Genomic DNA, 22,975 nt, shown 5'->3' on the forward strand with positions numbered 1-22,975 from the left:
GGCGTCGAAAGACTAAGAGACAGACTAGAAAATGGAAGAGGGGAGGAATGAAGAAGAGAGAGACAGCAAGGGAGGCGACGGATGTATAAGGAAAGGAGAGGGAGCGCCGAAAGAGTCAGAAAGGGGAAGACGAGGAGAGGAGCGCGGAGGCGAGGGGAGCGAGAGAGGAATGAAATTGTGGGATGAGGAAGCTGGGAATTCAAAAGTATGTAGAGAAGGGGAAAAGACCAGAGAAGAAAGAGTGAGGATAACGGAAGCTGAGGAATGGGATGAGTATCAAAGGAGAGGAAAATGAGCACACAATATGAGTGAGAATGAAGTCAGTGGTGAAAGGGAAGAGAGAACACAAAGGTCGGGGAGCGGATGTCAAGGAGAGCTAGGACTGAAAGAGGAAGAATGGGGAAAGGAAAATGATAGTGAAATAAATAAGGAAACTGAATGAAAACACAGTGAACTAAGAGGACGCAAGGGAAGGTAAAGGGGTGAGGAAAAAAGGGAAAATAATGGGTTAGGGAGACGACATCAAACAGGGGCGATGGTCGAAAGAGGAAAAAGAGAGAAGGGAAAGGGTCAGGGGAACAAAGGAGGGTTAAACACGAAAAAAAAAAAAATTAAAGGTATACCGGGGAGATGAGGGCGTGGGGAAGAGGAAATTAAAGGGGAAAGGGAAAATATTAAGGAACATTAAGGAGGGCGAGGATTAAGAAAAGATGAAGGGAAAAGGAGAAAGGACAGGAAAAGTGAAGGGACAGGAGAAAAATGGTCGGATACAGATCAGAGGAGAATGAAACATGAGAATAATCTGGGTTGGAAGAGGAGGAGAACTAAACGCTGCAGGGAGAGGACAATAAATGAGGAGAGGGTCGAGGGGGAATAATGAAGGGGATATGAAAAAGAGGTAGAAGTAAGGGGTGGGGAAAGGGGGAGAAGGAAGAGGCACATCTCCGGAAGTGGTGGTGGCTGGGGTCACGAAGGTAGAGGAGGACAGGTTAATGACCCAGGTGGTGGCAGGTAAGAAAAAAATAAAAACACAAAAAACGGGGAGGGGGGAAGGAAAAATGCCCCTGTCATTCTTCCTGGTTCAAGGCGACCTGTGCTGACCTGCCCTTGTTTTAACTCAACTTTTAACATATTGGCTTATTAGCTCTGTGTATCTACCTAAGTATTTATCTGTTTATCTATCTATTCTGTTCTTATCCAACTTATTCAACTTCCACGTACTTAGTGTAACTTGTTTAGCTGTCCCTCCATCCATCTCCCACTTCTTCCCCCCTCCTCTCTCTCTCTCTCTCTCTCTCTCTCTCTCTCTCTCTCTCTCCCTCTCTTCTGTTGTCATCCTCTTCACCCCTTTCACACACACTCCACCGCTTTTCATCCTACCTCCATTGATATCCTAACCTACCCTAACCTGGCCGTCCAATCTCCTACCTCCTCTCATCCCCACTTGACGCAGGCCTTCCCTAAAAGCCTCCTAACCTACCTCAACCCCAACCTACCCTACCTTCCCCTCTCAACCCCACCCTACCCTACCTCCCCTCTCGAACTCCCAACCCCTACCTCCAAGCCCCATCTCATGCTACCTTACCTCCCATCCCCTCAATAACTACCTCCCTCCTCCATCCCTCCCCTTCTCAACCCCTCCCCTTCTACCCCACTTCCACCTCTTCACTAGTTCCTGCCTACAACACAACCTTATATATTTACCTGCCTTACTCCATCTCCCCCTCTAAACCTCATACTTACCTCCCCTCTCTCCCTTTCCTAACCCCTTTGTGTAATGATGACCATCTATCACGACATATTGAGAGAGAGAGAGAGAGAGAGAGAGAGACTAGCCTATACCTACATATGTATTGGAAAAAGTTATGCCACCAATCAAAACTTCTAAACTTTCTTAAATCCTATCAGTCTTGTGCCCATTACTATCTTGTAAGTAACAATCTATCCACTACTGTGCCCTGTCCATTTTCACCAGGTCTAAAACTGCCACATCCCCATCATGAATGATGAGCTGTGACAAGAGATGAACACTAATGATGATACTCACGAAGAGGTGCTATGGACTGGATGCATAGCCGTAGTACTGTCTCTTCCTGCCTGTGAGCTAAGAGAAACAAACTGCAAAAGGACGAATATTTCCGTATAGTTAAGGTAAACGAAGAAAATGAGCCAAGGATAGGGGATAGGTTACCGGTGTCTAGGTGGGTGACGGGGGAAAGGGACTTGGATGAGGAGAGGTAGGTTGCGTGATGCCACTAATTTAAGGTGAACAAAGTGGAGCTAACCAGAGACGAGGATAGGGGATGGGGATAGGCTAACAGTGCCTTGATGAGTGGTGGGGACAGGTGACTAGGATGACAGTAGATGGCTCGCGTGATGGTCAGATTGGATAAAGAATGTGGATAGATTGGATAATGGATGAACAGAAGGGCAGGTGACAGCAGACGGGGTGTTAATTTCTTCTTATTTGATGATGTAATGTTCTTCTTGTTATCCCCTGACCATTTATTTAGCCTTGGGGAGACATTTTGAACTGGAGGGACTCAGATATGGTCTTAACTAACTCTTTCACTACTACAAGTCTATCCTGAGTTGAATGAAATCGTGTGAAGATAGAACAAAATCAGATACTCAGGTTGATGGGGCTGTGAAGTGGATGGACAGATACATGAATATGTGAAACGACGGACTTAGCTGAGAACTGGAGGTGAATGGATGGATGTGCTTAAAGGTGGATAGCTAGAAGGATGGAAGGATTGTTGGACTGATGGTACTGTAAATAGGAGTATGATTGGATGGATGAATAGGTGAATATCTGAAAGGAAGGAAGGAAGGAAGGATGGATGGATGGATGAATAGGTAGATGAAGTATGAATATCTGGATGGATGGACTGATGGATATTTGGATCTGGAACTTAAGCAGCCACACCTCTGCCCCCATTCCTCAACCCCTACTTCCCATATATCGACTAACACAACAAGGTTTATCTCAGCAGTGGGACGTGACGGGGGGGAGGGAGCAAGAGGGGTATAGAAGAGAGGGGACTAGGAATGGGGGGGGGGAAGGTAGGAGGGGAAGTAGGGAGAGGTTATGTGGGAGGGAGATGGAGTGAAGGATGGAAAAAGTGTGCTGTAAGAGTGAGGAGGGGATGGACATGTGCGGGAGGATGGGAATAGGTATGGAAGTAGGATTGGGACGGATAGATCGACTACCAAGATAGACACCGATATAAACTGATAGACTGACACAGATAGATAGCCAAACTGATAAGGCGCACGTGGGTCAGTAGACAAGTTGATAAATACACATAAATCCATCAATAAATAGTAGAATAACTGGACTGAAAGGAAAAGGCTGACAAGAGATGACTCACACATACACGACACACCTGCACCACAACACAAACGTACACACAGGGCAGTCGAGCATTACACAACACACACACACACACACAGACACACACACACACACACACACACACCAGCATCACAGTAGCACCACAATACCAGCACAACGGCACACAATACACCAGAGGATTTATGACCAGTGATCTTCCTCTCCCACCACTCAGTCCTCTCTTGGAAACCCCCCCTCCCCCTCCCCCATCACTCTTCCTCTTGTTTGAATACGTAGGCTGTATCCCCTCCCCCTCTCTCTCTCTCTCTCTCTCTCTCTCTCTCATCGCCACACCCACACTTCCACCAGTCACTCTCCCCCACCCACCCCCCAACTCTCCCTCTCTCCCTTCCTCTCCTCTCCCTCTCATCATCATGTTTATCTAGGTTTTTTCTTCCCATCAAAACTGTCTCCCCATCTCCCCAATTCTGCATCTCCCTTTCTATCCTTTATATTATGGTTATTTTCTTCCTTGTCCCCTATAGGTCTTACATTTGTATTCTTCATTTTTATTTTCTTCTTATCTCGTGCACTATTTCTCAACTCCCCCCCCTCTCTCTCTCTCTCTCTCTCTCTCTCTCTCTCTCTCTCTCTCTCTCTCTCTCTCTCTCATCCCCTAACGCTCCATACCCTCCCACCCCCCTCCCTTACTCTTTCCTCTCTCTCCTTACCCTCCACACCCTCTCTCCCTTCACTCTTCCCTTCCCCCAGGCTTCCCCTTCCCCTCCCTCACACCGGCTGCCATGGAAACCTACTTCATTTCCAAGGAGGGTGCTGGGTTCCACGGGAGGGGAGGGGAGAGGAGGGGAGGAGGAGTGGGAAGAAGAGGGGGAGTGGGAGCGGGAGAGGAAGGGGCAGAGGGAAAAGGAGTAGCAGGGGTCGGATAGCGGAGGCAGAGGAGGAGGGGAGGGGCCAGTGGTAGGGGAAGTGGGGGTGTGTGTGGGAGGAGGAGGGGAAGAGAGCCACTGGAAGTAAAAAGAGAGAGAATGGGTGAGTGGGTGGAAGTGAGGGAGAGGGAGAAATATTGAGCAGCCTACGGGTGAAAGGAAGAGAGAGCAAGAGTGAGTGAATGAGAGAGAGCAAATGCGAGCAAGATTAAACGCAGGAGTGAGAGTATAAGTGAGAGTAGGAGTGAATAGGAGAGAGTTGCAGTAAGAGAATGAGAGAAGGACCCCTTTCTCGTGATTCAGAGGTCTCCCTAGCTCCTCTTCCTTTGCGATTTATTTTCCATTCTCTGCTTCAAAATTTTGTCCGTCTTCACATTTCCATACGATACGCAGATAACGCAGAACAGAGAGAGAGACAGAGAGAGAGAAATTAGCAAGTCATCCCAAAGTATTGATTCTCTCTCTCTCTCTCTCTCAATATGTGGACGGCCAGAGGGATGAATGGAGTGAAAGACGAGATGAAAAATGTGTGAAAAAAATGGAAACAAAAAATATTTCAAAGAAATCTAAGGGGGAGAGAGAGAGAGAGAGAGAGAGAGAGAGAGAGAGAGAGAGAGAGAGAGAGAGAGAAAAGAATGAAACAACCACTAAGAGAGAAGGAAAAGAGGGAAGGGGAAAAGTAAGAAAACAGAAAGGAAGGAAGGAAGGAAGGAAGGAAGGCAATAAAAATGGAAGGGAGAATGGAAGGAATGAAGGAGGAATGGGAGGTGGGAAAGACAGACGGAAGGAAGGAAGAAATGAAGGAGGAATGGAAGGTGGGAAAGACAGACGGAAGGAAGGAAGGAAGGCACAAAGAAAGGAAGTGCGAGAGAGAAATGAGGAAAGAAAAACGGGACAGATTTATTACAAAGAAGGAAGAATGAAAAAGGAGAAAATACAGAAAAGAATGAAAGAAGGAAGAAGAGAAGAAGGAAAGAGCTGAGGGGAAGAGAGGGGAAGCATTAAACGAGACAGCGGGATATTACAAGAAGAGAGGAGAAGAGGGGAAACGCAATAAAAATAAATATTCCCCTCTCCTTCCTACACTGCCTCTCTCTCTCTCTCTCTCTCTCTCTCTCTCTCTCTCTCTAACCAACAAACTAAACTGAGCTAAATTTGTTAAAGTTCGTGTTATAATAAATACTGTGTGTGTGTGTGTGTGTGTGTGTGTGTGTGTGTGTGTGTGTGTGTGTGCGCGCGCGCGCGCCCCATACTTCACCTCTTCCCCTCTCACCTCCCCATGCATTTCTCATTCTTTCTCTTCATTTATAATATTTAATTTTGTCTTCTTCCTATCATCTTATACTCCATTATTATCTTTCTTTCATCTATCATTCTCCTTCCCTGTCATCCATTCCCTAAATCATCATCTTTCTCATCCTATCTACTATCCAGCATTTTCTTTTATTTTCTTCCTTCTCATCCCCACCCGCCGCCATCATTTCAATTATCTTCCATTATTTCCCTTATCATCCCACTCTATCTCTCTTATCTCCTCTCATCTCTCCTGTAATCTTCCACGCACCTCCTGTCATCTTCTTCACGTATCAGTCCCACTTATCTTTATGCTCCCCCATCATCTTTCTCTCTCTCTCTCTCTCTCTCTCTCTCTCCCGTAACACCTTATCACCCCATCATCCCCTCTTATCTCTTTCTGCCCCTCTCACACCCTCCCATCGTCACCCTGCCCCTCATCTATCACCTCCGCTCCCTATCATCTTCCCTAATCTCCCTACTCTCATTTCATCCCCCTCCACCATCTCCCTATCATTCATCTCCCCCCCCCTCTTATCACCTATCACCTCTCTCTCTCTCTCTCTCTCTCTCATCTCTCTCTCTCTCTCTCTCTCTCTCTCTCTCTCTCTCACACACACACACACACACACACACACACACACACCACCAACCACAACCTCCTTCCTCCAAAACAAATAGCCTCATTTCCTGACTGACTCTGACATTCCCGACCATATCTTGTCCTGCCCTGTCCTGCCCTGTCCTGCCCTGTCCTGCTTTATCTTGCCTCAACTCGTCCTGTCCCGACCTGTCCTGTCCCGTCCTGTCCTGTCCTGTCCTGTCCTGCCCTGCCCTGCCCTGCGCTCCCTTGTTTTACCTTACTCTTCTTGTTATCCTTTCCTTATCTTCTAAAACTAGAATTTGATACAGTTACAGCTCTCTCTAAGATGCCTCGAAAGGACCACTATATCTGTTGCTGTTTGCTTTCCTTTGCACTCCTTTGGATTCGTTGCCTTACCGAGTTCTCTCTGCCCTGCCCTGCCCTACATTGCTATACCTTTCCCTTACCCTGTCCTGCTTTCCACATCTCATTACATTCATCTTTCCATTTCCTGACAGGTATTATTATCTCTCTCACTGCTCGTTTCCACCTTGCCCTCCTCTGACATGCCCTACTCTCCCTTAACCTGCCCTGATTTGCTCTGTCCTACCCTGCCCTTCCCTGCCCTGCCCTGCCTTGCTTTGTCCTACCCTGCCATGCCCAGCCTTACCTATCCTTGCCATGTCTTGCCCTACCCAGTCTCAGCTAAAACTTTACTCTGTCCTGTCATGTCCTGCTTTTCCATTCACGTTTTCTTCCTTGTTGTGTCAATTTTTCATTCATCTCAGTTTTCAGACAAGACTCTTTCCATCCTTTCTTCCTCCCCTCTTTCCTCTTTATCTTACCATCCTTCTTTCCTACCTTCCTCTTCTTTCCCTCAGTCTTTCTTTCCTCCCTCATTCACTCCCTATCATTTCCCCAACAAAATGACAGAAACCAACACCACCCACAACAACGACACACAAACCCACCCCCAAAACACACCCATACACCCATCACCCAACCACTTAAACCCTCTCCCCTCTCCCCCGACCCCTCCGGCACAAGAAAGTGTTGCGAAAGTGCTCAGCAAGTGTCGGGAGATAAGATAAGAAGAGGGATAAACGAAGCGGGCTAATCGTGGGCCGTGAGATAGTGCGGACGTCGAGGTACCAGACTGGGAGAGAGATGGGATTACGTCAAGGCACTCTGGGGGGTGGAGAGATGGGGAGATTAGCGTGACGAGAGAGAGAGAGAGAGAGAGAGAGAGAGAGAGAGAGAGAGAGAGAGAATGATGAATTTGCATAGAAAAATAAATTAGGTAAAAGAACACAGATGAGGTGAGGATCGGATGGGAGGGAGGAGAAAGAAAACATAAGACAATCTCGAAACTAAAGAACAAAAGAGAAGGGTTAATGGAAACGGAAGTGATGGGAGAGAGGACGAAGAGGACGAGTGAACGAAAGAAGGAGAGGAGGAAGGGTGAAGGAAAGAGGGAAAAGAGGGAGAGAAGAATAGAGGACTGGTGTAGAGGGGTAGATCAAAGAAGAGTCAAGGTAATAAAATCGGTAATATCAAGTCCAATATTACTCCCCCGAGGCGTCGGCGTACAAGGCTCGGCTATCGTAGACCAGAACACTCAAAGGAAGACGGCCGGTGTACCCCCACCCCCCCTCCGGGCACTATATGAACGAAAAGCTTGTTGTCGCCTCCTACCATGATCTCGTATGGATTTGTAGAGGCATCACGATATATATATATATATATATATATATATATATATATATATATATATATATAAACAAAATAATCTGCAGATAGCAAGAATAAAAACTACGTCACCGAACTGAAGGGGTTAAACCACTCAATCACCACGCGCTGAGACAATAGGAAAGGGTTATAAGGAAAGTGATGAGAAAATGGCCCAGAGAGGAGAGGAGGATATGAGACGGGAGGGAACAGGAAACGGAAAGGAGGAAAAGCAGGAGGAAAGAAGCCTCACGAAAGAGGAAGGGAAGACTGACATAGAGTTTTGAAAGAATAAGTTACTGGAACGGAAGGGATAATTTTGTACAAAAGGAAGGAATGAGTTACTGGAAAGGACGGGAAGAGTTATCGGGGCAATGGGAAGAGCAGAAGTGTTGTCAAAAAGGAAGCGAGAATTGTTTTGAAGGAAGGAACTGTCAGAAAGGAGGTGAAGAGGTCTTGATGCAAAAAGAATGGGAGGAGGAGTTGCTGGAAAGGAAAGAAACAGTGGAGGAGGAGGAGGAAAAGGACATTTATCGGGGCAAAGGGAAGGGTGGAGCTGTCGGGCAGGATGTAACGCGACCGCCAACACATTCCCAACAAGAGGGTCAGGCCGCGATGACAGTAGTAGAGGCCTGGGAACTGGGCTGACGCTAACTGACAATTAAGTCTCCCCTCTGCCCCCGTCGCTGTCAGCCACCCGAGTCAGCCATCAGGAAGTCAGCAAGCAGTTGAGGAATGGGGTCAAGGGGTGGGGAAGGGGGTCGATGGATAGGGAGGAAAGTACATGGAAGGGGAAGAGGGTGAAGAAATGAGGAGGGGAAAAAGGTGAAAAAATGGGGAGAGGGAGGCAAGCAAGTGGCAGGAGGAGGTCAAGGGATGGAGAATGATAGGTCCCGTGGGGTAATGGGATGGGAGGTGGTAAGGCGGGCAAGAGTGGACACTGAACAAAAATTAGCATCCAAACGTTAAGTCTGGAGAAGTTGGCAGGCAATTAAGAGAAGGGGTCAAAAGGTGAAGAACAGGAGGGAAAGGGCGGGGAGGAGGGATAACAGAAACACAACTGCCTCACATACAAAGCTAGCAATCCCTCCCAGGCACCACTGTATGCTACGAGAAAGCGGAAGAGGAAGATCGTAAGAAACCAGAATGAACTGCAATAAGTCGGTTGGCCCACACTAGGCTGCTCCTGTCTCGGGGAAAGAGAACGAGACGTAATATGTTATGGAAGAGGAACAGGAGACAGAGATGGCTTACGCAGAGAAGAAAGAGGAGGCAGGAAATGAGTCAAAACAAGAGGAATATCAATTGAGAAGAACTGCGAGAGGAGAAAGAGATGATATACGCAAAGGAGAAAGAAAAAGAGGGAAAAAAAATAGAAGGGACTGACACAGAGACAGATGATAAAGCGAGCGGAAAGAAAAAAAAAAACTATCTTTTATTTTCAACTCGTTAGTATTATCAGACTGCACAAAGAAAATGGACACCACTTTCATTCATTGCCAAGGAAAAAAAATTACATAACACTTTTTAAAAATCGTACAAAAAAGATATAAAAAAAATCCTAGGTCCTCATCCCACACACACACACAAAAATAAAATAAAATAAAATACATGATATTTCTTTTGAAAATCGTCAATAAAGGAAAAATAATAAAACTAATCCATGGTACTCACTTCAAGCATTAAATAAAAAGTGCTCAAAGAAACTTTCCAATCATAAAAGAAAAGGGAAAGGAAAAAAAATGTATAGAGTAGTTTTTCGTACTCACTTCATCTGCTTGACAATGGTGCTCTTCCCAGACTCTCCCGCGCCTGTCACGAAGAAGAGAAGGAAAAATATTAGTTGCGAAGACAACAAAAATGTATATATAATGTGGTCTAAAAAGGGCTTAAATCCACGTCATGGTTGGGGTTTGCGGTTCACACATATAGCTACTCAGGGACGACAGACTGGTCATTCTTGTCTTAAATGTCTTGAGTGAGCAGCCAAGACACGGGTCCTTACGCTACTGATTGGGTCATAAAGGTCCAAAGCCCTAACTAAAGGATGGGGAAGGGGTGGACGAGGATGTGGAAGTGGAAAGGGAGAGGTGGAAGAGGACAAGTGCGTAACAATGTGAAAGACAAAGAGGATAAAGAGAAAGCAAAGGAGGAGGAGGAGGAGGAGGAGGAGGAGGCCATAATATCTGACGATGTGAAGAGGAAAAAAGTAATGTGAAAAAATGGAAGGAAAAGGAAGAGAAAAAACAGGGAAAAAAAGAAAAAAAAAATGAAGTGGAACAAATAAGAAAAAGAAAGAGAAGAGGAAGAGAAAAGGAAGTCAAAGGGAAAAGAGAATCAGGAAGAAAAAAAGAGATATCTGAGAAGGAAGACTAAAGAAAAGGTAAGTTGGAGGAGCATAAAAGAAGGCACACCAAGAAGGATGCGACAGAGCAGAGGACGGAAGCCCCAGACACACTAAGGGTAGATGTAAAACTCGGGAAGCGGGGCGGCGAAGAGCAATAGCAGGAAATGGGTGGTTATGATTGTTGCACGGCCTCATTTGCATACCAGGCACAAGCACAGGCCCTCTCCTTGTTCGCTCTAGTGGCCGCCGCTGCCACTTGAGGGTTTTAATGCAAGCTAATACACACGATTTTCATTAGTTAAGGGTATTCATGGGAAGAAAGCAAATATTTATCCTGTCAAAGGGGCGAAGTGTATATCTAAATCACAGAACATTCACTTATCGTACTGTAACCATGCGTCCTTTAATATGGTATGTGAAAAATGCCATTCCATGCATACATACAAGGCCACTGAAACATCAATGTACAGTTGGAATTAAAACTACTGTCGTCTCTTCTGCTGTTCTTTCCGTGGTTGATCAGTCTGGTGAATCCGCAGCAACCTACACGAGTTAACTTATCTAACCACATATCAGTGTTATCAGTGTCAGTGGCAGCTGAATCACCAAGCTGATTTTCAAACACCATGGAGAGAACAATAAGAGAAGCAATCGGACTTTTTATGGTGACGGTACATGACTATTCAGACATTAGACACAAGCATTTTTTAAGAACCCGTAAATCAGCCGATACACATGCTCCACTCACAGACAATACCCTATAAAACTACCTACCACATACGTATTAAATCTTAGAACAAACGTCTACCTATATTCAGACCCAAAATCACACACATGTGCCTAACATATACAAACCACTAGCATCGCCCACATATACCCAGTGTCACTAAACCACAAGTGTTCAGTGTTAAACCACCCTAATCCCCGTCCCCTCCCCCCCCCTCTCTCTCTCTCTCTCTCTCTCTCTCTCTCTCTCTCTCTCTCTCTCATTTTTTCACAACACGGTAAGACTTCCTGGTTTTATTTTTTACCAGATACAAGTCCCAACAACAGTGAATTAATATGAAAAATAATTAAGTTTGGCTGTATTCTTTCTCTTTAATCTTGACCTTAATGTAGTTGTGAAGTTAATAGTAGTTGTATAAGTGAAGATATCATTGTAAGCAAACAATTTTCATTCTACCCTGTCAAATTATCTCAACACGATTTCACTTTCCCAAGGAGAGACTTTTGGTAATGGAAGAGGTGGTAGTAGTAGTAATTGCAACCCCAGGGACATTTTAACGTGAATCTGGTGAAATGAAGGGTTATGCTGCCCTCCTCCTGCAGTCCTCACCGTCCTTTCTGGGGATAGGGAAGTTACTGGGGGAAGTTTATAAACCCTGGCAGTGGAGCCGCCTGGTCATAGCGGTACCACCAATTGAAGGCATCCGGACCGGGGGAAAAGGATGGGGAGGCAAGGGACAAGACCAAAGAGTACCCCCTTAAAGACTCACCCCAAATTAAGCTCTAGAAAGTTTATGAAAATGGTGGATGGCCCAGGGTGATTAGGCAGAGTACACGTTATCAAAGCTCCACACACCCGCTGATAAAAATAGCCAAGATAAGATAGAGCAACATCCATCGCTGAGATTCCGATTGGCTGATGGGGAGTGAGAGAGATGACGGTGGTGAATGTGGTGGTGGTGATGATGACGGGAATGATATGGGAGGATTGGTGGTTGTGGTGATGGTGGTGATACAAGGTGATACAGATGGGGATGGTGCTAGGCAGTGATGGTGGTGATTGTTAGAGGTGACTGTAATGTAGGATGATGATGGAAGACTTGGACTTCGTGGCTGTGGCGGTGATGGTTGTGATCAGGACCCATATACATACAGGGTCTAACCATATCGACCCCAAAACGCGTCGCGTTTGCGCATGACGTCATGGCGAAGACACCAGGTGAGGTCTTCCGAGAAGGGGTTGCCATATAGTGAGAAGTAGACTCAGTTGCTCAGAGGTCACGGCGCCAAACAGGTCACCTCTGTCACTTGCACTTTATTCCATTGTATGTGCCCAGTGAAATAATGCCTACCAATTGTGCATTGTTTGCCTGTAACTCTTTACTGAAGAAAGGTGGGGATATAACTTTCCATATTTTCCCCAAAGATGAAGAGATTAGACGTAAGTGGATTTATGTGTGCAAGAGGAAAGACACAATTAATCCGAATACTGCTCGCATCTGCAGCCTTCACTTTGATCAAAGTGCTTATAAAAGAAATCTAAAATATGAACTTATCAAACTGCATATTCCAATAAATCAAAGACGCCTTGAAGAGCACGTCCTGCCAACGCTGAATCTGCCATCAGCTTCATTAAATGTTAAGTCCCTTCCCCTTTCTCTCTCTCTCTGCGTAGGTGCATATCCCTGTATATGGTGGGCTTTGCTCTTTATAAGCTGTACAGTATATCTTCCCTCACGGGGTTAGTGCGTGCAGAAATGTGGAAAAGCACGTGGTGCATTGCATTTACCAGCCCAGGTAAAATAAATTGAGGCAACTGGCCACCGCACTAGTATGAGTTGCTAGTATTCATATTTACCCACCATTATTTTGTTCTACCCACGTACTGTAGGTAACCATTACTGAGTACCCTAGCAAGAAAGCAGTAGTGTTGAAAATTAAGTACGGTATATCGCTGAATGTGTTTGTTTAAAGCAGGTTCGTAACGTAGTAATCCCATCTGGAAGCCTTTGGCAAGAAGTATATTATCATCCCCCCCCCCTTCCTTCCCTCCCTCCCTCCCTTCCAGGTCGCAAAAACAACGGTGCCAGGTCGTTGGAAATTATTTATACAGCCACTTTTCGTTCTCAAAGAGTGAATAATTCGTAAAAACTATATAGCTTTTTATGTATATGAAGCCACAAAGAGTATATGAAATACATTCACATACATTTAGTAGCTCGGATTAAGAGATTTGTTATTTATAATTAACGATTTGGTATCTACGCATCTCTCTCTCTCTCTCTCTCTCTCTGATATATGCGGAATATATACATTTGACATACTGTGGCTTAAAACCAGCATAAAACCTAAGCCTTACTAACGGTAATTTAAAAGACAACTGGCAAGGCATTGTCAGTACTAATATATAGGCACGTGTCTCTTCCTACTGAAGTAATTAGCCTTTTTGTTCGATACCGAGTATTTTTCAGGATGCGGGTATTAAACAGAAATTTGGCTAACTCGACACGAAAGCTGCAGAGTAAGATGTCGAAGTTAAGGAAATGAAGCCTGCATAGTAACATATAGTCAATACCGGTAGCAGTACCAATAAACATCCGGTATCATTTATAACAAGATGATATCCATGTATCCTAATAAATGTCACTATTAGAGTATATTGTGTTTATTTGTAAATCATGTACCTTTAAATATGAGAAGGGAGAGGTTAAACAATCATTTGAATTGAGGAAATGTGTGTGGGGAACAGAGTTGTGTGTGGGAGGGGTGGGTATGGAGGATGACAGACAGCTGCACCTCACCGCGACTTGAGGCCTCCCTCTGAGGTCCCAAGGGAGATGGTGGGTGGGGAGAAATGGGGGGAGTGCCCTGTCTCAAGCGTGACGTCAGTAAATCTGCGTAGTGGAAAGGTGTGAGAAGACCCTATATGTATATGGGTCCTGGTTGTGATGATAGGTGGTAAAGAGGGCGATGGAGAAGAGTGATTATAGAAGGAAAAAATGGCAAAGAAGACTGAGACTGATATTACGGTATGGTGGAGATGAGGGTGGAGATGAGGCACTGTAAGAGGAGGTGAATGGAAGACAGGAAGGAGGAGGAAAGGAGAGCGGGAAGGGAGACAGGAGGGAAGCGGTGAGAGATCGCGAGAGGAGAGGGGAAGGAGAGAGCAGGAGAGGGGTGAAAGTAGCAACTGTAGAAAGAACAGGAGGGAGGGAAAGACGTAAGAGAGAGGTAAGGGGGAGAAAGTGAGGGGGAGGGGCAGCAGATGTGGGAGAGAGGGAGTGGGGGGGCGGTAGAGTGAAGGAAGAGGAGTTCACAAGATGAAGAGAGGAGGAGGAAGGGGTGATCTAGTAAAGGGAGGGAAGTGTGAGGGAGGGAGAGGAAGGGGATATGGGGAGGAGGGGGGAGCTGGCCCACACCACCAACGTGACGTCAGAAAGACATACAGACACACACACATACACAGAGCGGCCACTGACTCCCTCCTTTCCTCCCACCCGCCTTTACTGTCACCACACACACACACACACACACACACACAAACATGGATAACATACACCACACTGTAGTTCTGTCATCTTCATCGTCACTGGCAGTAATCATCATCATCATCATCATCATCATTCATTCATTTAATCTGACCGCCCACATACTAGTTTAATCTGGGGAGTGAATAACCAAGCAATTAAAGTTAATATCCTAATTAGAGCCAATTAAATCACTGGCTGTATACTGCCATATTTAAGATAATTTGGATAGCATCATTAATTATCATTGGTAATCATGTTTTATCGGTACTTTTATTACCATCATCACCATCACTATTATTGCTATTATTATTATTATTATCATTATTATTATCATTATTATTAATTATTATTATTATTAATTATTATTATTACTATCATTATTATTATTATCAACACCATCATTATTTTTATTTTTCATCGTCATCATTGTTTTTATTTTTCATAATCATAATCATCATAGTTACCGAGGTGTCAGGTACCAGACTTCCGCCACACCTGGACCTCTTTACTGAATAACACTTTTACTTTCCTTTATCACTGCAAGACGCCAAATCTAAGAAAGTGGAGGGACTTATGTGATAAGAACACGTCACTGATTTCATATCTCTTATCTGAGGTCTGGCAGGAGGTGGAGAGAGAGAGAGAGAGAGAGAGAGAGACAGAGAGGAAGGGTAGAGTAAGACAGGAGGATGAAGAAAGGGTGCAGTGGGGGAGGAGAGGAGAGAGGCGGGGAGGGAAAGGGGGGAGAGGCAGGCTTAAGCAGTAAGATGAAGGGGGAGGGGAGAGGAGGGGACTAAATGAGAGGAGAACCGGTTTGTGGAGTGGGAGAGTGAAGGTCGGGTGAGGTCTGGAACGTTGTGTAGGGAGAGGGGTGAGTGAGTGGGCATGAAAGTGAATGGGATGAGGCAATGGGTAGGAATGGGTGGGAACAGGAGGATAAGGGTGTAAGTGGGGGTCAATGGGCGGGCATAAAAGTGAGTGGGATGAGGAAATGGGTGGGAATGGGAGAATATGTTGAGGAAATGGGTGGGAATGGGAAGATACAGGTGAATGTCGGGGTGAAATGGGTGGGAATGGGAGGGCACACTGAGGAAATGGGTGGGAATGGGCTGAAGAAATGGGTGAAAGGAATGAGTGGCAATGGGCGTGGGTGAGAATAATGGGTGGGAATGGGTGTGGGTGAGAAAAATGGGTGTCAGTGAGTACTGAGTTCGGAAATGGGTCCAAGGTAAAGAGATGAACTGAAATGGGTGGGTGTGGGTGGGAGAGGCGGGGGAGAGGGAGGGTTAAAGAAGAAGGAAAGGAGAGCAAGAGAAAAATGGTACGGAGAGAGAGAGAGAGAGAGAGAGAGAGAGAGCGCAAATAGAGTAAGACAACAAGAAAAGAAGGTGGAAGAGAAGACTGGAAAAGGAAGGGGAGGGGATTATGGGTGGGGGTAAAAGGGGAGGGGGGAAGGGCAGAGGAGGGATGGGGAGAAGGGTAGGGGAGGGGAAGGGGGGAACGAGGGAAGGGTCGCTGAAGAAAGCATTCACCGCTAAACCTCCACTTAGAAGTTACCCAACACCCCCCCCTCCTCCCATCGCCCTCCCCTTCCCGTCACTCACTCCCCCTCCACCTCCCCCACCCCCACCACATTACCCGCCATACATTGAGAGAGAGAGAGAGAGAGAGAGAGAGAGAGAGAGAGAGAGAGCCTTATTGCTGGACACTAATATATTGACAGGTAATTACAGAAATGGTTTTGTGTGTGTGTGTGTGTGTGTGTGTGTGTGTGTGTGTGTGTGTGTGTGTGTGTGTGTGTGTGTGTGTGTGTGTGTGTGTGTGTGTGTGTGTGTGTGTGTGTGTGTGTGTGTGTGTGTGTGTGTGTGTGTGTGTGTGTGTGTGTGTGTGTGTGTGTGTGTGTGTGTGTGTGAGACAACCTACTGCTGTACAAGAAGGGAATTAGGTGGAGAAGGGAGACAGAAGGAGGAAGAAAAAAAAATGAGGAGGGGAAGGGAAGGATAGAGGGAGAAGGGATAAAATACACAGGAAAAAGGAGAGGAAGGAAGAAATATGAAAAATGAACTATATAGCTGGAAAGTTAAGAATAAACACAGAAATGAAAATTGGAAGGGAAAGGAGAGGAAAGGAAGCGACATCAAAGGGAACGAGTCACGAACGAGAAATCAATGACAAGAAGAGGAAGAGGAAATGGGGAAAACAGTCAGGAAGGAAGATGACGACAAAAAAAGGAGGTCGGGTAGAGAAGGGGAAAATCAGAGAGAAAAAGTAGGGAAATAAGGACGGAAGGGGAGGAACACGGAAGTAGAAAATCTGAGAGGAAATTGTGAAGGAAGAAGATATTCCGAGGAGAGGGACGAGGAAAAAATCTCAAGGGAAATAATAGAGAAATAAGAAGTAAGAGGAAGTAAAGTATAAGGGATGAGCCTGGGAAAAGAAAATTCAGGGGAAAGAACAAGAAGGAAGAAGAAGAAGAGGAAGAGAGACAGAGGGAAGAGGCAAGGGAGTAGAATGTCAGAGGGAGAAGGAAGATGACAGTATGATGGGCGAGAAGATGAAGTCAGGAATGAAGAATATAGAGGAAAATGAGAGGAAATATGGAAGGAAGGGAAACCTGAAGGATAAGAGGTAGAATTAGGAAGGAAGGGAACCACAGAGGAATGAGAAGGGAATCAAAAAGGATGGGGAACACGGAAGGATAAGAAGGGGAAAAAGAAGAATGGGAAACAGTGGGATAAGAGGGGAATCAAGACGGATATTACTGGGAATAGGAAGAAACGAAAGGAAACCAGGGAGGAAGGAGGATTCAATCAGCCAGGAGGGGAAAAACTGGGCAAAGGACAGGCAGAGAAGAAATGCAATTATCGTGGTCAGGGAAGGTGTGGATGTAGGTGGGTGTGGGTGTAGGGGGAGGAGGGGAGCTGTCTGTTGACTCTCACACACTCACTCCCCTCCCCCCATACACACGGCCCCCTTCCCCCAACCCACACAATTCGCCTCCTCCAGACAGCCCCCCCTTCCCTTCCCCCGAACCACACAATTCCCCTCCTCTCCTCACACAAACATCCGCCTCCCCCTGTGTTTGTGTGTGCGAGTGTGTGGGAGGCGGTCAGCTGGTAAAGGTCAAAGTCATTAGCGTCTTTAGTGAGATAATTACCTGCGCCCCACGAGTCCACTTCATTGATCTATCGGCCTGCAGTTTAGTCTATCACAGCCCTTAAAATGACATCACTCTTTATAGCCTTAAATTTTGCTGTGTATTGAGGATAGTAATATTCCGGTTAACTTTTTCCAAACTTTTTGAAATCAATCTCGGCCGTTGAACATCAGTGAAACTTTTATCTTCTGATCAATCCTAAAAACTTTCTAATATCCCAGTATCTCATCTTGTTATTATTATTGTTATTATTATTATTATTGTTATTATTATTATTATTATTATTATTATTATCATCATCATCTCACCGTCATCATCATCATTATCATAATCATCATCCAGACCTGTTTTCCCACTTGGGGATGGGGTGAGGGAAGATTTAGAGAGCAAGGAAAAAATCTGATATATCCCTTACATTAAAAATCATCTTCATTTTTTCAGTGCTCGTTAAAGTTCTCATTCCCCCTCCATCACTAAAACTTTTCAACATTTCTAAAACTCACATTTTCTTTTTCGCGTCGTTAGTCTTTTCAGTGGTTCAGGAACACTTGAGAAATTTCTTACGTCTGACACTAAAAGATTATATTCAGTAGACTTTTAGATGCTGACTTTCAGAAGAGGGAAGTTCAGTTAAATTTAAGTACTGTAAATGTGGCTTCCTTACGCCTTTCTAAACCTAACGGCAATGGAAGGGCTTAGGGACATAGAGAAAGAGAGAGAGAGAGAGAGAGAGAGACAGATTAATGAGCTACCCGAGGGACCAGATGAGTGTAAGAGAAGAGAAGAAAAACAAAAGAGGAGAAGAGGAAGAGAAGAGAAGCAAGGACGAAAAACAATAAGTGACAGAAGAAGGGATGAGAAAGGAAGATAAGTGGAAGAGAAGAGGAGCAGGAAAATGAAGACAACTGGAAAAGGTGCAATAAATGAAGACAGAAACAGAAAGAAAAATCACAGAAATATTAGGGATGTGGAAGAGAAGTGAGGAGAAATAGAAGGTGAGCGAGGAATATGTGATAAAGACTAAGCGACAGAAAGAAGGAAAAAATATTGTGAGAGAGAAAAAAGACAGAGACACAATACACACAGGTAGTGGGGTAGGGGAAACACAAACATAAAATATAAACATCAAGGGAAGCAGGGAAATAAATAAAAAAACACACACACACACACGCAGACAAACGAACAACAAACACACTGACATACGACGCGGCAAAAGTAAAGCCCTCGAAAACAGTGACGTAAATTCTAATATATTCACTCATCCTCCTGACGATTTTATTGAATTTGGGAATAGCCTCTCGTACTGAAGGGGTTAATCAGGGCTACATCTAACCTTCCCAATTCGAAAATCCCGCCAAAGCTGAAGCAAATGTCTGGAGGTAGTGTGAGTGAAGTAGGAGAGTCAGCCCGGGAGAGAAGCGGTTCCTTTCAGCCGGAGTGTTTCTCTCTCTCTCTCTCTCTCTCTCTCTCTCTCTCTCTCTCTCAATCACAGTCAACCACAAAGATACATGAAGGTACACATTGACTGACACACAGAACTACAGAGAAATACACAGAGAAACAGGAAAACACACATCAATAGGGAAATAAAGAGACAGAGGAAAACACACGGACAACCATGCAGATATTAACACAGCCACACAGAGAACTACACAGCAGAAAACTACAAACAAGTAATCACAGAGCAACACACAGCGACACAGAAAAACACACAGGACAACACAGGGAACACACACAGACAAGTACAGACCAATACACAAAGGCACACAACAACACACAGCATCACCGAACACAGGGCAACAGAGCGAGAGGGAGGACGACACACACAGACACTATCACCACAAAAACGGCAGGAATCAAGTATCTGTCCTTCCCCTTTTTACGCCCCTTCCACGTACACGCTGAGGGGGGGGAGGGTGTGAGGGTGGCTTAGGGGTAGCTTGGGAGGGGCTTTGGGAGGATGAGAGATGGCTTGAGAGGAGGGGGTACTTAGGAGGGTGTGAGAAGGGTTGGGAGGTGGGTTAGTAGGATGAAAGGTGGGTTGAGATGGTGGGAGGGAGTGCTGATGGTTGAAGGGTAGCTTTGAAGCATGGGAAATAGCTTGGAAAAGTTGGAAGGAGTGGTGATGAGTTGGTGAGTGGCTTAGGAGAGTGGGATATGCCTTGGGAGAGAGGAAGGTGGTATGACGGGGAGAGTAAAAGCGAGGGGGGAGAGTAAAAGCGAGGGGGAAGAGTAAAAGCGAGGGGGGAGAGTAAAAGCGAGGGGGGAGAGTTTGTGGGGTGGGGAAGAGAGGGAGGAAGTATAAAAGAATTAAATAAAAAAAGACAAAACAATCTAGGCATAGACAGAAATGCGTAGGAAGACAGACAGATATAGACTGGACAGAGAGAGAGAGAGAGAGAGAGAGAGAGAGAGAGAGAGAGAGAGAGAGAGAGAGAATGAGAGTGTGAATCCACGAGACATGAACAGTGACACCCGACTCCCTCTGACACCTGACCCTACCAACAGTGCCAACCCTCGCCTTTCAGTGCCATCATCACTACCAGATTCGCTCATCCCAGTGTCAAAGTCATTATCTCCACAAATTGCCAAGAAATAAGTACCGTACATCATCATCATCATCATCGTCATCATCATCATCATCGTCATCATCATCATTATCATCATCATTATCATCATCATCGTCGTCATCATCATCATCATCATCATCACCATCATCATCACCATCATCATCACCATCGTGTTTTCCACTACTGAATGAGGATGGTGGAATCAGAAATGGGAGTAGGAAAAACTGAAAGAGGGAAAATGAGCTTCACGTGTCAAGTTAGTTAAAAATAAATAAATAAAGTACAAAATTCGATGTTAGTGAATGTCATTGTATTTTTCTTATTGCAGGTTTTGTGGCTTTGGTTGGGGGAGAGAGAGAGAGAGAGAGAGAGAGAGAAGAGGGGGACAAGGGTGGCAAAGAGGACAACAATGAACAAGGCATCACAACACCACCACTTATACCCACACCCCTGCACTTTCAATACCATACCACACCACACCACACCACACCACCATTAATACCCATCCCCCTGCACTGCCGACACCACCACACCATATCACACCACACCACACCACACCACATACGACACCACACCACACCACACCAAACTACACCACACCAAACTACACCACACCAAACTACACCACACCATCACTAATACCCATCCACCTGCACTGCTGACCACCACACCACATATCACACCACACCAAACTACACCACATCACCACACACCATACCACACCACATACAGGTTAAGGAAGACAGGAGGGACAGGAAGACAGGAGAGGGGGGGGGAAGGAAAGGAGGAGAGGAAGGAGAGATGGAGGGGTGGGAGAAGGAGGAAGGAAGGGAGGAGGGAGGAAAGTAATAAGGGATACAAGAGGAGGCCAAAGGGAAGATGAGACGATAGGAGGAAGAGAAAAACGAGGGAGAGAATATATTTAAATCTCTCTCCCTCTCCCTCTCCCTCTCTCTCTCTCTCATGCCCAGGCGCAATAAACCCCGCACCCCACCTCAAATCAAGGCACCAGCAACGTGACGTGACCCAGACGATTTATATGGCGGCCTGGGGGGAAGGGGGTTAGCCTTCTTGATTTTGGGTCTGTCTCTCCATTATCTTTTTTTATGACTATCTTCCTTTTTTTCTCTCTCCTTCTCTCTCTCTCTCTCTCTCTCTCTGTCTTTGTCATTTTTTTTTTCACTAGAGACTATCTTTCTCAAACATTTTTCTCATTTATCTTCCTTCTATGTACTTTTTCTAACATTTTTTGGGGGGATGATCTTTCTCAAATGTTTCTTTGTTGTTTTTCTTCTATCGTATAAATTTTTCCTTCACATTTCTTTGGGGACTGTCTTTCTCTTTTATTTTTTGTTCTCTTTTTTTATATACTTATTTTCCCAACGTTTTTCCTTTTGACATTATCTTATTATATTGTTTCTTTCTCGGTGTCTTTCTATTTCCACCTTTCTCTTTATTATTATTCTATTTTACTTTCAACCCATTTTAATCTTTACATCTTTATTCTTGTTATCTTTCCTTAATTCTTTCTCATATTTTTCTCATATTCTGCTTTTTATTTTACATTTTCCTTTCGTCTTCTTCATGAAATAATTCCTTTCCTTATCTATTTCTTTCACATTTCTAGTTTTCTTTCCATCGTCCCTTTTGTACTAAAGTTTTGTCCTGTTTTCTTATTTTCTTGGCTCGTTTTCTGCTGTTTTCCTTCTTCCTGCTGACTTAATCATTTTCTGTTTCTTCCTTCTGCCTTCCCCTCTGATCTTTTCTTTTATTTAAGTTTTCTTCTTTTCTTTCATACATTTAGTTACCTGCTTTCCATCTCTCTCTCTCTCTCTCTCTCTCTCTCTCTCTCTCTCTCTCTCTCTCTGACCTCCAGTGACAGCAAGGAATCACGCTACAGTCATATAACAGCATAACAGAGAGAGAGAGAGAGAGAGAGAGAGAGAGAGAGAGAGAGAGAGAGAGAGAGAATGGGCTGAGGAAAAGAGCACAGGAAAAAGAAACAAAAAAACATGAACAAGGAGAAAAGAAAGACAGCAAAGAAGGAAGAAAAATAAGAGGAAGACGGAACAGAAAGAAGGGAAGACGGGGGAGAAAGAAGACAGAAACAGAAAGGGAGAAGGAAGGAAGGGAGACAGAAGAAAACAGAGGCGAAGGGAAAAGGGAAAAAAGGGAGAGAAAAAAATAGGTGGGAAAAAAATAGGGTGGAGGATGGAAGGCGGTACAAGAGCAAATTGAAAATGACAGGGAGAAAAGAGGATTCAGGGTACAATAGGAGGGAGGGAGGGAGAAGAAAGGGAGGGAGGGGGGCAGAGAGATAGGGAGGAAAGAAGAGAAAGAGGGAGGAAGGCAGAGAGGCTGACAGGTGGGGAGGAAAGAAAAAAATGAGGGAGGGAGGAAGGAAGGTAGAAAGGGAGGGAGAAAGGAAGGCAGAGAGGTAGGGAGAAAAGGAGGAAAGAAGGGAGGCAGGAAGGTGGAGAAACGGAGGGAAAGAGGGAGGAAGAGAGAAGGGAGACATGAAGGATGGAAGGTGGGGAGAAGGGAAGGGAGCCAAAGAAAGAGGGAGACAGAAGAGGGGAGAATGAAATGTATGAGGGAACAAGAAAAAGAAGAAGGTAGGGAGAGAGAGAACTTCATAAACAGGAGAGGAAGAAAAAATACCCAGTAGCAGGAGATGTTTACGAGGAAGAGAAATAAAAGAGGAAAACAAGCAAGAGACGGTAGGGAGAAAAAAAAAACAAGAAAAATGAAAAAAAA

The 22,975-nt window shown here is 45.1% G+C and overlaps 1 protein-coding gene across 3 annotated transcripts in view; it reads right to left on the bottom strand.

Moving 5' to 3' along the window:
- The window catches only part of Galphao (G protein alpha o subunit), a 275,292-nt gene that overhangs the window by 171,251 nt on the left and 81,066 nt on the right, over window positions 1-22,975 (bottom strand). For all 3 annotated transcript variants that reach the window (XM_080282371.1, XM_080282372.1, XM_080282370.1), the window contains exon 2: window positions 9,658-9,700. In XM_080282371.1, the coding sequence (XP_080138497.1) occupies window positions 9,658-9,700 (43 nt within the window). The remainder of the gene's footprint in view (window positions 1-9,657; window positions 9,701-22,975) is intronic.

Source organism: Coenobita brevimanus, chromosome 93 (genome assembly GCF_032717465.1).
Source record: "Coenobita brevimanus isolate Jiangsu-jjx chromosome 93, ASM3271746v2, whole genome shotgun sequence".
NCBI lineage: Eukaryota > Metazoa > Arthropoda > Malacostraca > Decapoda > Coenobitidae > Coenobita > Coenobita brevimanus.